Raw genomic sequence first — 16,020 nt, forward strand, 5'->3', positions numbered from 1 at the left:
GAAACCTCAGATTTTCTTCATGGGATTGTATGATTTTGAAAACTTTAGATGAACATATTTTTCTTCTCCCTCTCCCCAGGGTGAATGTTTACAGTAAGAGTTTAGCATACAGTATAAACATGGGAGTTCAGGTAGATGCACACAGTATTTTCTCAACTTATTTGATATATATTTTTGTTAGGGTTTCTGCTGCTCTGATAAGACATCAAGACCAGAAACAATTTAGGGAAGAAAGACTATTTCTTCTTACACTTCCAGGTAACAGACTGAGGGAGATCAGGGCTGGACAAGAACCCAGAGGCAGGAACTGAAACAGAAGCTGGGAAAGAGAACTACATATGGGCTTACTCCTCCTGGCTTGCTCAACGTGCCTTGAACAACTCAGGACCAGTCTCTAGGGGGTGGCACCGCCCACAGTGGGCCGAATCTACTCATATCAATCTCAAAAGAAGTGCCCTGTAGACTTTCCTCACCTCTGCTCTCTTAGTTAACCTTAGTTATTTAATCTTGTATCAAGCTGACATCAAAACTAGCCATCACAGCCAGGAGCAAACTTTTTGATAGTATGTTTTGCAGCTCTTTTCTCAAAATCTCTGCCATTCTGTAGAATAAAACTTTTCATAAACTTGGTTTTATGTTGGGTATAAGAACTGAATTGAATTGGCAGGAATCTTACTTAGGTATTAACCTAGTATCAGAGTCAGGACATTAAATAAAATAGGTTGAACAGATTAATTTATAGAGAACACGTTAACTTTGGTGTTGGAAATGATGTGATGATGGAGTTAGGGGTTACTGTGTTGTTTCAGCTAATCCGCCTCAGAAGTCAGAGTCGATTAACTCTAGTTTCAGGGAGTCTTTCTTAATTTTCTGTGTATCTTGGGCTATTACAAGATTTTTCTCTTACTGAACCCCAGTCTACTAGCTTGGATAATTTCCCCATTGGTTTATATTAGTATTGGTTAATGTAGTCTCAATGATCCTGAAGTTTCATCAGGATTCAGAGTCACCGGAGGGCCTTTTAGAACCCTGATTTCTGGTGACTGAGAAAAATGTGTACTGCTCACAAGTTTCCATAAGATAGAAGTGGGGCTGGTTTGGAGTCTGTACCATTCCTGAGAATTATTAGTCCAGCCAGCTGCTGTGTTCTGTCATTTCTTTCAGGTATTTAAAGAGCTGTATTGTATCTTGGATCCTTTCCGAACATCCTCAGTTTTCTTAATACTTTATGTATATTGTGATTTCTGTCATGATCCTGTCATGATCATTGTTGAGCTCTAGATTTTGAGAGTAAGTAATTATTTAAAAGTGGAATCTCTTATTTAAATGTCAAGAATTGGCCAAAAATATGTATCCTTGAATGCTTTAGAATACTTTGCATTAGTAAACACTAAGTCTGCCTGTTTGTTATATGGACTGATGACAAGTTAGCTTCCCTTCTATCAAAGCTGTGGAAGATCTACCTTCATGGTAGTGTAGTTGGTGGCACGACCCTCTTGTAGCTTTCATTTTTGTTACCTCAGCTTTATTGAGCTGCAGTTGACAAATTTGGTCTTCAGATATACATATGTCTGATGATTTGACATGCTTGCTATTTCGTGAATGGATTCTTACAGGCGTGGTAGTTTTATATGCGTTATCCCTTTTCCCTATAACTGACCTATCTTCCTTCTTTTCTTTTACTTTAATGTAGGCTTCTTCCAAGATTCTAAATTAAAATATCCCTTACAGCTGTGCACTCAGGAGGCAGAGACAGATGTGCCTCTGTGATGAAGTCAGATGTAGTCTGGTCTATGTAGTGAGTTCTAAGATAGGTTGAGGTACATAGAGAAACCCTGTCCCTATAGCAACAGATTAAGATACTTGGATTTAAATGTATAGCTGTTGCTCTTTAAGGTGACTAAAGCCATTAGAAGGCGAGGCTTTCATTAATGTTCTTTACTTGTAGTTTAAGTTCTTGGATTTATTTGCATTGTTTAAAGACAGTTATGAACATTTTGGTTCCTGCAAACATTCTTTGTTTATTTACTCAAAAATTTTGTAGGAGTGAAAAAATAAGTCACAAGGTTTGTGCAACCCTAATGCTATTGCTATCCATTGTTGAGCTGCTTTGATGGGTTATGCCAGCTCATGTTGATGGGTTATGCCAGCTCATATTGATGGGTTATACCAGTTCATATTGATGGGTTATGCCAGTTCATATTGATGGGTTATACCAGTTCATATTGATGGGTTATACCAGCTCATATTGATGGCTGCCAGTGCTGCTCAGGGTCCCCTTCATCGTCCTTTCCAAAAGTGGACACTGTAAAACTTGTCTTGTTGGGGAAAGTCTTAATGTGTTAATTGGTATTTCTTTAATTAAAGAAGGTCAGCTAGGGAGGTTGGACACATTTCATATTTATATCATATTGTATTTTTTATATAATTAGCTTCTATATTTTTTGTCTGTGTTTCTGCTAAGGGCTTAGTAATTTTTAAAATTTATTTACTTAATGACTTTTTTTGACATAAATGAGGCAACTACGTATTTTGCTTTTTAATATTCAGAAACTGTATATTGTGTTTTGTGCCTGTCATCTGTGTTCCTGCACCGGGATCGCATAGATATTAGTTATGAGTTACTGCCGTGCTTCAGTTTCCTTTTTTAATGTAATTCTTTAATCTTACTGGTTAACACTATAGCATGATATAGAGTTACAAATTTAGTTTGAAGTGCTTCCTTTTTTTAAGCAGGATAAGAAGAAATAGTATATTCAGTTCTATGGTGACAACTTGGAAAGCTAATGAAATGCAATGTCTACAGTAATATAGCAGTCTGGTTAGGGTCAAGATAGAGAGAACCTGAATTTCTCGGTACACTGATTACAGCAGTTAGCTCTAAAGATGCGTTAGAGTCAAGTGTTTTAATAGTGAATGTTTTGATTTTTAAATGCTAGGTAATGTTAATGTATATACACAACAGAATATAAAAATGGAAGGCGTTGTAATTCCATATTCTATAAATTTTTTATAATCATATCAAAACCTAATAAAGTTAACAGTAAAGAGGAATGGCCAAAAGTCACTTTTGTTCTGAAAAACGAACTGTAAATGCAAACTCCCTCATTGATTTCAGACACAGAGGTGATCTAACAGTGTGCAGCGTTCCTCTGTTCAGCAGAGCAGCACAGACCAAGGGAGCCATAGCAGCAGCACTGTGGCCTCCACAGAAACATTCAGGCCCCAGGTGTGCATCCCAGACCCAATATTCAAAATGTTTAGAAGTCAAAATAGTAAGTGTTGAAACAAATTTCCGATTTGTAGCCATTTGGGTTTTTTTGGATTGTGGGTGCTTAACTGTTTTAGACTGCAGATACTCTGAAATATGAAACATGTCTGGTCCTGATCATTCAGTTAAGCTACTTTTTCTGTTGACTATTCTTTCTTAGTGTTTACTTTATTACTTTTTTTAAGATTTTATTTTATGTATATGAGTACACTTAGCTATCTTCAGACACACCAGAAGACAGCATCAGATCCCATTACAGATGGTTGTGAGCCACCATGTGGTTGCTGGGATTTGAACTCAGGACCTCAGGAAGAGCAGTCGGTGCTCTTAACCACTGAGCCATCTCTCCAGCCCACTTTATTACTTTTAAGCAACATATATATATATATATATATATATATATATATATATGTGTGTGTGTGTGTGTGTATATATGAATGAATTTCTACTTTAAATCCACTTGGTGGTTGTTCTTCATTGATTTGTCGGTAAACAGTTTTATTTCATCTTACTTTAGTATTTTTAAGTTTTTAGTATTTTATGTCTTTTGATTACACACGCATGTGCATGTGTTTGTGTTAAGGACCTAAAGGGATGGCTATAGGTGAAACTTTCTCTTGTTCAGAACACTGACTCTTGCAGTGCACTAACAATCCATTCCTAAAAACAGAAACCCTGGACTCCCTGGGGTGAGTCCGATGGCCTTGAACCCACAGGCTCCCCAGGGCAGCCTTGAGCAGATCTGGAATGTACTGCATCTGGGTTCTCCAGTGCTTTACCGTCAGCCTTGTGTCTACTCCCCACGCACCCCCACAAGGGTCTTGGTCAAATATATACCATGGTTTCATTTTTAAGCAGTTAATTTAAAGTTCAAAGATCTTTCAAATTTTTATTTCTGGAACAGTCACCAATGAGCTCTATCCCCCTCCATTTGTAAGAGAGAATGTTGTATTCTGTGCCACTGTATGGAACCTACCAACAATAATGTTATTTTGTCCTATTTTCTTATTGTACAATTTTAATTCTTAATTTTTAAATCTTGTCTCCCCTCCAATGCTTTATTACAAAGAAAATCATATTCTACTTACAGAAAGGCTTTATAAAATGTTGCTTGTTACTCTAATTTTTAGACAACTTACTGATTGAATTATGAACCCATATGCTTGTCCACAGAACTATTTACCAAAAGGCACATTTTTTTCCCCTCTTGAGGCAGGTCATCTTTGTTGTTAAGCTGTTTGTAAGTTTTTACATTTCTCTCTGAACTCAGTTTGCAGGGTCTTTAATGAGGTCTCTTCTTTATTGCACCTTTGAGTCTTAGTCAGAGCAGGTGAGTGTATAGAAATACTGTAGCCAGATAGATACTCACTGCTCTCAAGGTCGTGTGTGTATCCCAGTTTTTTCTCCCTCTGCTTTTTTCTGTCTCTGTAAATTTAACTTACCAATTCCTCTTTACTTCTAGCCAGCACCCCAGTCCAGGATTTTTAGTCTCTGACTCACATAATGAAGAGATAAAACAGGTGGACCTGAGCAGTCAGGAAGCTGAAGGTTTTGAAACCAACCGAGATCACTTAGCAAGAACTTGAAGGAAGGGGGAAAGAGAGGGCGGGCAGAGTCCGGAGAGATAGAGAAGAGAGCAGAACAGTACGTGTATCAGTACCAAAAAGGATTGAGGGTCTTACTTTTTCCTAACATAGGACTTTCTGTAGTCTGGTTTTGCACCCTAAGAAAATAGGTGATAAGAAAATCTAAGATCTCCCTCCACTTGCATGTGCTTACTCTCTCTTACAGACAACTGTTGGAAACTTCCCTTTTCAGTTCTATTAGCTTTCAGGGCCTTCTCTGTTAATTCATTCTTTCCCAGCAAATATTGCTGAGTTCTTGCTATGTGCTTTGCTAGTACTGATTATATGTAACACCCCACAAAGGCAGGGTGTTTTCTTTCATTGATGACTGAGAAGAGTTTCTGGATTCTATCAGTGATATATTTAAGGTAAAAATATGATCTTTTTTAAAAATTATTTTCTGGCAAATTGAAAAAGGCTATTTTAATATCTTCAGACGACAACCAGTTTTTAAAGTTGTTCATTGCCCAAGAAATCATTTGAATATGGTGTTTATCATCTTAAGGATAAAGTTTAACTTCCACAAATGCATCATCACATCTAACTGGATACAGTCTTCAATTTTTCTTAATCTTTAAGATTTTTATTAAAGATTTATCTATTTTTATTTTATATATAGGGGTTTTGCCTTCATGCATGTCTGTGTACCACATATGTGTAGTGCCTTTTGAGGCCAGAAGGGGATGTTTCATTCCCAGAAACATGAGCTACAGGCAGTCATGGGCCAGCATGTGTGTGCTGAAATTCGAGCTTGGGTCCTCTGAGAGAGAACCACTGCTCTTACCACTGAACCATCTTTCCAGCTCCATTTCTAATCTTTAAGTTTCTTAGCTAGGATAGAAAATATTAAAGCTTCTATAACTTCATCAAAAAAGTACTTGAGCTTACCACCAAGTTTTTGTTTTGAAAGTTCATTTGAAAGAAACAGTGAAACTGCATTCAGTGATAAGGGAATATTTGCACTTGGGAACTGGCTATGCTTTAATGCTTCCGATGACTATTGTAAGATTTTTTAACAGCCTCAAAAGGTGACAAATTTAGTGTATAAATAGAAATACGTATAGATTGTTAGTGGAGTATGAGTAAAGCAGTTATTTAATTTCAACAAGTAAAAGCACAAAAGCAAGAGAGAGTAAATGGTTAACATAATTGACATGATATAGAGAAGTAAAACCGGTCAAAGAAGTCAGAAACATTGGACAGAGCTTGGGAATCCTGAGGAAGAGAGTTAGGAAGGATTGTAGGAGCCAGAGGGGTCAAAGACACCACAACACAGCCCACAGAATCAACTAAGCGGGGCTCATAGAGGCTCACAGAGGCAGAAGTGACAGTTGAGGAGTCTGTATGGGTCTGACTATACCCTCTGCATATGTGTTATGGTTGTGTGGCTTGGTGTTCTTGTGGGACTCCTGACAGTGGGAGCCAAGCAGTCTCGGACTCTGCCTGCTGTTGAAAGCCTTTTCCTCCTCCTAGGTTGCCGTGTCCAGCCTTGATATGAGGGTTTGTGCCTAGTCATGCTATCTTGGGTTGATATCCCTGAGAGGCTTGCTCTTTTGTGAAGGGAAACGGAGGAGGAGTAGACCGAGGTGTAGGGAAGGACTGGGAGGAGGGAAGGGAAACTGTAGATGGGATAAAATATATGAGAGAAGAATAAATAAAATAAATAAAAATAAAAAGAAACTATGTTCTAGACTGCCCAGTATTTTAAAAAAAAAACACCAAAAAACCCTGAAAGAACGTGTAGTGCTTGGCCTGGCATCTGCACTTACTGGCTGCTGGATGAGGCTACCGTGAGGGTAAAGACCACAAGGTCCCCTGTGCAGCTCACTGTGACAACCAGTAGAGATGTGGTTTTTGTGAATAAATAGCATCTTTTAGGGAGAAACTTAGCTGGTTCACTGATCTGTAGTAGCATTAAAGGCAGTGGTCAGCCGCTGTAAGTGTTTTCGTGCCTAACCGACCTTATCTAGTTTGTTCACACCTGAAGTGGTTGTGCTAAATTTGTTGTGTGTGGGAAAGGCAACAACTTCATTAGGCAAGTGTAGAGAGTATGTTGTTCACAGCTCTCTCACCTAGGGATTAGAAGTCCTCTTCCACTCCCCTCCCGCTGTATCTATGAGTCTGCAGAGTGATCCCAGTTCCTAATCTGCACGCTGTCTGTAGCTAACGCTGAAGCAGCTCTGAGGATCTGCTGTGTTTGTTGATCTTAGGTTTATCAAGCTCGTCCAATAGCAGGTGGCATTCAGAATCTATGGGCTTGTGATGTAATGTTAACTAATGTTGCAGTAATTGGCAGTAATTATTTTGTAGCCAAGGTAGATGAACACCATGGGAGTAAACTTTATGGCTGTTGAAAAGTTGTCAGGATACTGAGCTTTAACCGTCGCCTTCATGCTTGATATTTCATGATTATTTGCATTGCAGTTGGATAAAAATTGATGTTTTTCTTGAAGCTCTCATAATAATCAAGTTTATTTTACATGTAAGTTTAATTTTAACTCCAGTATTCTGTGTATTGTAGTAACTGATGGACTTGTTTTTAGGGTCCACCTACAGATGCCCCTGCCGTAGACACAGCAGAACAAGTTTACATCTCCTCCTTGGCGTTGCTAAAGGTAAGGAGGGTCTGAGGTACTGCTCCAGAGCTGCCTTTGCATTCACTCTTTTCCTTTGGTATATTTGTCACCCTAATTCCCTCAGGCGTAAGGGTGACCTAAGTATCAGTTAGGATATATCTATAAAATAGGCTTTTATTTCCACAGAAGCAAAATGGGTTATTTGGCAGAGTGGGTGGGTGTGTCAAGATTTCAAATAAATGTGTTCAAATTATCTTCCTCTTTACAGATGTTAAAACATGGCCGTGCTGGGGTTCCTATGGAAGTTATGGGTCTAATGCTTGGCGAATTTGTTGATGATTACACCGTCAGAGTGATTGATGTGTTTGCTATGCCACAATCAGGAACTGTGAGTATTACTTATGTTGACTACTACATGTCTTTCTCTTTTTCTTCTTTTTCCTTTTTTTAATTCAAAATAATTGTCATTTTTTAATGTTTTTTTCTTTGCTTTAGGAAGCAGCAATCATAAGATTAATAATACAAATTTTATTTTGTGTTGAATTAAATCATTAGTCCTTTAAATGCACCATGAGTTCTTATAAACTGAATGACGGTAATACTAAATTATTTACTGGATTTAAAAATTGGTTGCTATAAAAGTAAGGTGCTACATTAATTACTTTGAACATTTGATCAAAGTTTTTGGAAACTATAAAATTGGAATACATGTGAATTAGCCCTCCTGTAGGTTTCTATTGTTTTGAAGTCTGTGTGCTGTATATGGCACTCAGTGACATTCAGTTGTTAAGTAGTAAAATGTAGGTTTTGAAAGCAATCTACTACATGTTTAAAATGGGTTCTTTCTAATGGTAATTTTGCTTTGCCTTTTATTTATGCCAGTAGATTTTTATAAAAAGTAGTACATTATACCTTTTTGTTTGGATTTTTAAAAAAGATTTATTCATTTTTATATGTATCAGTATGCTGTCTCTGTCTTCAGACACACCAGAAGAGGGCATTGGATCCCATTACAGATGGTTGTGAGCCACCATGTGGTTGCTGGGAATTGAACTCAGGACCTCTGGAAGAGCAGTCAGTGCTCTTAACCGCTGAGCCATCTCTCCAGTCCTGTTTGGGTTTATTTATTTATTTATTTATTTATTTATTTATTTATTTATTTTTGTGGTTGTTGTTTGTTAGAGATTGGGGTCTTCCTGTATAGCCCTTGCTGGCCTGGGATTTTGTATATAGAGTAAGCTGCCCTCTAACTGACAGAGATTTCTGTGCCTCTGTATTGGAATACTGGGATTAAAGATGTGTGCTATGGTACCCTGCTGGATTTAAAGAAAATGCGACAAAACATTATTAAAAGCCAATACAGTAGCTTATGCTGTGAATCATGGCACTTGAGAGGTGGAGAAAGGAGATGAAGAATTCAAGGTCTTCCTTGTCTTGAATAGACATTTTGAAGCCATTTGGCCCCACATTGAAGCTCAAACCAAAGATTGTCAGCATTAACTCTACTTACTGTTGAAAACCTGATATATATCACTCTCACCTATGTTTCTCTGGTGGGTTTTTCCCTTTACTGTACCAGTATTCCTATTAAGGGTGAGCCTTAATGGTAAAGCTGCTTGCTCTGTTTAAAGGCCTTACTGTGAGCTTGCTTTGATAAGGCACATACTGAGGAACAAATTATAAACATTTAAGTGATGCCATTGTACGTGTGTACACACACATGCATATAGCTACATGTATACACACACATATGAGACAAGTGTTTTCTGCAGAGCATCTGCTATATCATGCAACATATTTGCAGATAATACAAAACAATATGAAAATCTACAATACTTCTAGATGAGGTAAGTTTTTGTTTTGTTTTGGTAAATTGATTTGGAATTGTTTTGTCTTTCTGAATATCCATTATACTTTTTGTTCATATGGATATGTAAATGCTATGTTAACCACAAATTTATATTTAAATCTTAGTCTGCTGTTATTCTTTTTCTATCAGAATATATATAATACATAAAATTAACTTGTTATAGGTAGTCCCTATTTATAAAATCAGGATAATAAATGATTTCTTATATATTATTGCTACACCTCCATGTAAATGCTTGCTTGATGGTGTGCAATAGGCTATTTTGATTCTTATATTCACTCTGTGTAATAGAATCAGAAAGTATTTCTTTTGGCTCAAGAATCAAGAGACTCTTCTGTAAAGGATATTTCTGCAAAGTCATCCCTCTTTCTCCCTCTCTTCCTTTTCCCTACACGCTACCTCTCCTCCACTCCTCTTCATTCTCTCTTCATTCTTCAATGAAAACAAAGCCCCAAAAAGATATAGCCCAGCAGCAGAGTGTACCTTCTTATTTTCCAAGGATGCTCTCTTTGGAATTCAGTACGTTATTTGCTTTGGTGGGAAGGAAATGATTCTGTTAAACTGCTTGCATAGCTAGATTAGACTTAGATTCCTGATGTTGGAAGACAGCCTTATAGGAGGTAAATGGCACTGACCTATAATAGGTCATCCTTCATATTGACATTTTATTAACATAAAGCGTCTTTGTGTGCTAAAATCATACTTTTTACTAAACTTGCAAATTAATGCAATATTTAAGAGAATTGATTATGTGGTTTGTGTCTAGTAATGAGTTTTGTGATTGCTGTTTTATGAGGCAATATATGATTATTCTTCAAATTATTTATATTATTGAAAAAATAGTATTGTATAATAACTGACCAGTTGTAGTCCTTCTCTTGTCAGAGAATGATATCAGGAGGTATGCCTACCACAGGTAGGTATAACTGAAAAAAGTCGTAGTTTGTCAGTTATTTGGCACAGCTTATAAATACAGAGCAACAGCCATAAACTTTTAGCACCCCGAATATTGTCTCAATCATTAGCTAACAGCAGTTTGGTACATGACAGATTTAGAAATCAGTGATTTGAGTAGCTATCACTAAATGTATCAAAACCTATAAATATAAATTATAATACAAAATTGTGGGTAGGGTTTTTTGTTCATTTACGGTATGTATTTTACTCAGAGAAAAAAAAGTTTCTTTTTTCTAATATAGGGTGTCAGTGTAGAAGCAGTTGATCCAGTGTTCCAAGCCAAAATGTTGGATATGCTGAAACAAACAGGAAGGTGGGTATTTTTTTTTTAATGAATGAGAAATAATTTTGGAAATGTACTTTAAAGTCAATGTATTTGTAATATCATTCCTAGGGGAGGAATCAGTGTAGTTGATCTGCCTGTATGATGCCTCTTGACATCCTGAGTGGAAGTCTACCAATCAGAAAACTGCCTTGTATTAAGACACTCAGCTGTCATGTCATAGGCTTGGGCCTACTGCTCCTCTGTGTAGCATCTAGAATTATGTTCTCTTCACTTGTAAACAACAAGCCTGGTCTGTTCTGTGTATTTGAGAATTGCAGCCGAATGTTTTTCTGAATAAATGTGTGTAGACATGAGTTTTTAAAGACAGTAATCCAAGTGTTTTCCCCCTTCAAGCTAAGTCTCCAATAGTTGTCATTCTCTTGCTCAGATTCTTCTACTGTGGAAAAAACTTCAAAATTAATGTTAGCAAAAGGCTCAGCAGCTGAGCAGAGCAGTGCAAATTGGTTTTTGACTGAGTTCCTAGTTGTACTGCTGGTTTAATTGATATTTAATCCTTTCACAACAGTGGATCCTGGTGTCCATTGTTAAGAACTGTACTCTGTGCCTGGAAATCCAGCTCCCAGAGCTAAGGAGTTAAAGAGTAGATATTTACCGAATGCTGAAAGGGTAAAAGCTGGCTCTGAGGAAGTGTGGTAACAAGGTGAAAGTCTGAAAGCCTTCTCTACCACTGCTAATGTGCGTCTCTTAATGATAGCCCTCCTTTGTCACACTTACTCATTTCCATGCTTGCTGGAGAATATGGTGTCCGGTTTCAGAGTTTCTAATGGTGCTTTTTCACACCTGTGTGCCTTCATCTTCTCTTAATTTATACCCTGTTAGTGTGTTGTTTCTCTCCTCTCCTCTGCATTGCTGTGCTCTGAGTCCGAGTGCCCTTCGTTTCAGGCCCGAGATGGTTGTTGGTTGGTATCACAGTCACCCAGGCTTTGGCTGTTGGCTTTCTGGTGTGGACATCAACACTCAGCAGAGCTTTGAAGCCTTGTCGGAGAGAGCTGTGGCAGTGGTTGTGGATCCCATTCAGAGTGTGAAAGGAAAGGTAGAGTCAGTTCTAACTTCATTGTTGTCTGCTGCCACTTTATACACATGCATGTAATAAAATCCTTACTTGAAAGTGTTCTTAACTAAACACACACACACACACACACACACACACACACACACACACACACACACACACACACAAATGCTTTTTTTAATTGAAATTATGCAAGACCTTAAATGTATGTCATGGTATTAGCAATTTAAAAAATTAACGTAGGGGTTTTATTTTTAATTTGCAATCATGAATGAATGTTTATCCTTAATTTTTAAAAATTTCATAAATTTGAATGTTATATCATACTAAAAGCCTACTTCATAATTTCACTAATATTTTTTAATAGCATCATATCTTAAAAATGTTATTTTAAAGGGCTTTGTTTTTCAGACATTATGCAGGATGTATTCTGGAGTTGGTTATTTTAAATATTTTAGACAATGAAAACTTGTCCCAAAGACTTGGTAATCAACCATTCATGTATTTGGAGTGAGGTCCCAGATGAATGATTAAATATGCTGACTGATTCTAAAAAGAGGTTAACTTGCAGAGCACATTGGGTTATATTGTCCTTTGTTGAAATCTCTTTTGTTCTTGTTTAGTTCTCTCTCTTTTTTGTTCGTTCTTTCGTTCTTTCTTTCCCCCTTCCTTTCTTTCTTTCTTTCTAGCCCCATATGCCATTTTCCTATTTCCTGCCTCCTGACAGCAGGGTGCAGCTCTATTATCACCTTCACAGAGCTGTCTGCAAATGTGAGAGGCAATTCGATTTTGCTCAACCACAGGGAGAGTGGATTAGAAAAACTACAGAACAGAGAGAAATTGGCTAGGTGGTTACTGCTTTAAAATACTGCTGAGGTGTCTTGTTTGAGCATGTACTTCCATTGTAGTGCAGAATAATTGTTAAAGTAAAATCACAATACACTTACGGAATCCTTTTTATGCAGGTTTTACAAATAATCTTTAAAGCACTTAGAAATAAATATTAGCTTGATATCTCTCAGACCTGGAGTTTATAGTGTGTGGATTACATTTACATGTACGCAGTGGCTGAAGCAAACTAATGTGATTGTTAAAACATGGATGCTTTGTGCTTCAAATTTGAAATGGAATGTTTTCTGATACCATATTATGATGTATAAAAAATGAGGTCTTATTTAAAGCTTGATCCTGTGAGATGTAATATAGCTTTTCAAAGGCAGGAACTGTCCCCCAAAACAATAATAGTACCAACTGAGATACTAGGCAATTTAAGGAAATTTGGAATGCTTGCTGTGTTTCCATTTATTTGCCCTTTATTTTAACTAAGTAAATTGTTGCTTAATACAGATGGAGAAGTCAAAGTCCTTATTGCTTATCAGATTTAAAGTACAATATAATTTTCTGATGTATAAGGTATCTTTTCAGTAACATAATTTAATAGTAATTATTATTCTAGAAATAAAGAATTAAAACCTGTGAAGCTCCCACCACAGTAATTTATAAGCAGTGTTTATGTCTTATCTCTGAAGTATAATTCTAGAGAGCAGTTTTAGCTTCAAAACTTGCATTCAAATAATGTCTATGTCTAATATCAAATTCCCATTAGTCCTGGTTAGTTGTAATTAATTTTAAAAATGAAAATAACATTTAAAACTGCACTTATAGCAAAGGATTTGACTGTTGTGTAATTTTTAAAAAATATGTAAAATTACAAAATCAGATGTATTATTACCTAGCTTTATTAGGTCATGCAATATTGTTGAATTTTTAAAATGTAACTATATACAGTCAGTGATCCTTACTGCCTTATACTCGGATTCGTACAACTCTGTTACCTGCACTGTATGAACACACCTTTGTCAGTATATAGTCCATCTCTATGGTGTCTGAGTTTGGTTGTGATTTATTACTCTTTAACTGTCAAGAATTTTTGACATTACAAGTCAACTAAATGCTAGTAAATCCATGCTGGGATGTTTTAGTTAAGAATATAATTTATAAAATTAAAGAATTCCATGTATGTGATTTATCAAAACTGTCAAAATATTTAATAAAACTGTGATTAGATCAAGAGTTAAAATGACAGTCTATATGTAAATAACTAAAGTTGAAACATACTTTGAAAACCCCTTTCCTATATATTTTTATTTTTATAAATTCCAATATTATCTATTTTTTTAGCAATTTAAATAAGTATGGATTCTTTCTTTGTCATCTTAATTTATTCCTGGTAAGCTCAGTTTTCATTTAGGGTGATCTGAGTGTGTTATTAATTGAATAACATCCAGGTATTAAAGTAATAACAATTTGGACTTAATCCTAGAGATAGCACCACTACTGTTACTGTTATTATTATTACTGCTGAAAAATAAACAGAAATCCCACTTTATAAAATTATACAGCACTTAAGCTTTTTTGTTTGCTCGTGAACACTACATTTACTAGGTCTTTTATAACCAGAGCAACTCAGGAATGGGATGTGAGCGCTAGAGGTCATTGTACAGCCTTTTAAGTTCACGTGACAAGGTTATCACTCTCTTTAGCTTCCTGTAGCCTAAGTCAGGGGAGAGCACTTCAAGTTTTCTCTAATCTTAAACAGTAGTTTATCTTATTTAAAGTAGGTGTTATATGTGAATTTTTTTCCCATAGGTTAGGAATAATGTTAAGTTAAAAATATTATGCAAGTTTATTCTCTTGGACTTTGGTGACATCCCTATCCCCAAAAAAGACCACCAGAATAATAAAATATACTATATGATAAAGAGTCCATATCATATGCCGAGTTATATAGCACAAATTCTTTTAAATGATAGGAAACGCTTTGCCACTTAAGTTCATAATAGAAGTAGAGAGTAAACTCAGAGACTGCCAGTGAGCTCTTGATTTCAACTATGTAGTGACATAGTTTCAAGATTCTGCTTTAGTGTTCAGTTTATTTGTAAGGTATGCATACCAAATGTTTATACTCAGCTCCAAGGGGCACAGTGGTGACCTCTTGCCTGGTTTGTCATGTAGTCACCCTGCAGCAGGACCTGATCCAGCACAGTGGCAGCTCCACAAGTTGATCCAACCTGTAACACTGCTACTGTTCTTTTTCATATGGGGTTACTTTGAGCAACATCTGAAAACTACTGTACAGTGTGGTCTTAAACTTACTGTTTAAAAAATACTAGATTTAGAGAACTTCCCTTGCCGAGGCTGCGTTTAGTGAATATGTAGGTGCTGTCACTAACTCTAGTAGTCACAGTGACTGCTTTCTGTGGAAAGCTTACAGAGGCTAATGACCACATAATCTGAACAGTGGCTGAGGTTTTCTGAGACATGTTTATTTCACCTGATAAGGAATGTTCAATGAGCTTTGAAAATGGAGTCTGATCCCGAACCCGAATCCCATGTTTGCCTGTACAGTAGAGTGTACTGTGTAGCACAGCCCCGTGACCAAGGCAGAGTAGGTTAGGAAACTGGGCTCTGCACGAAGGACAGAGGAGGCCCTGCCCTGTGCAGAGAGCGGAGGAGGAACACTGCACTAGGTGCTTTCACAGATCCTAGAATGCAAAACAGGACATCTTTCACTAAACATGGAACTCTCACAGGAAAGAAATACAAATATAGGAAAAGTGAATTAGAAAGTGGATATGTCTAAGGGCGTTCCTGTTTGTCTTTTTTTTTCCAGATATTTAGGAGTTGGAAATGTAATTTTCACATGTTAATTTTAAAATTGTGGTACTTTCAAGTTACTAAAATAACAGCTCTATTTTTTTCTTATTAAAAAATACATATAAATTATGTAAGGAGACATAAAATAGTGAAGAGCAACATGACCTGAAACCAGGTACTTAATTTTTGTGAGGCTTCATTTTGTTATCTGTGTTACAGAGACTTTTGTGTCCATTTTGTAATTTTTGAATATATTGGAGTGATGCACACACTGGTTAGAGAGTAAGCATCATGTCTCATAGTGATATTGATGTACATGTCTCTTAGTTGCCATGTGATAAATGGAATTTTATTAGTGTGGAAAGTAAGAACTAGCTTTTTTTTAAAAATAAAGAATATTAATATCTCTGGAAATCTTACTAAAAATAGATCAGAGTTAACCCTTAATTTGTTCATGCTTTAGGAAATTGATGGTAACACCTACAAAAGAAGAGAGCCTTCTCATTGCAGAATTATTTTTTTTAGTGGGCATAGACCATTTCAAGGATATTTTCTCCAGGTATATTAATGAAGAGTAAAGGGGATAGATATATTTTGCTGAAACTCTGGCCTATGGGCTTGAACACTTTGACGTTTTATGACTCTTAGATATGAGAATACCTATCATATTCTCACAGGTATTAATAGGCCACATTTATAAGATGAT

The 16,020-nt window shown here is 36.5% G+C and overlaps 1 protein-coding gene across 1 annotated transcript in view; it reads left to right on the forward strand.

The window, feature by feature from the left end:
• Window positions 1–16,020, forward strand: part of Psmd14 (proteasome 26S subunit, non-ATPase 14) — a 94,443-nt gene that overhangs the window by 48,245 nt on the left and 30,178 nt on the right. Inside the window, exons 4-7 of the mRNA XM_032903380.1 lie at window positions 7,440–7,511; window positions 7,741–7,860; window positions 10,542–10,612; window positions 11,528–11,678. Of these exons, the coding sequence (XP_032759271.1) occupies window positions 7,440–7,511; window positions 7,741–7,860; window positions 10,542–10,612; window positions 11,528–11,678 (414 nt within the window). The remainder of the gene's footprint in view (window positions 1–7,439; window positions 7,512–7,740; window positions 7,861–10,541; window positions 10,613–11,527; window positions 11,679–16,020) is intronic.

This window comes from Rattus rattus, chromosome 5, assembly GCF_011064425.1.
Source record: "Rattus rattus isolate New Zealand chromosome 5, Rrattus_CSIRO_v1, whole genome shotgun sequence".
In the NCBI taxonomy this organism is placed as follows: Eukaryota; Metazoa; Chordata; class Mammalia; order Rodentia; family Muridae; genus Rattus; species Rattus rattus.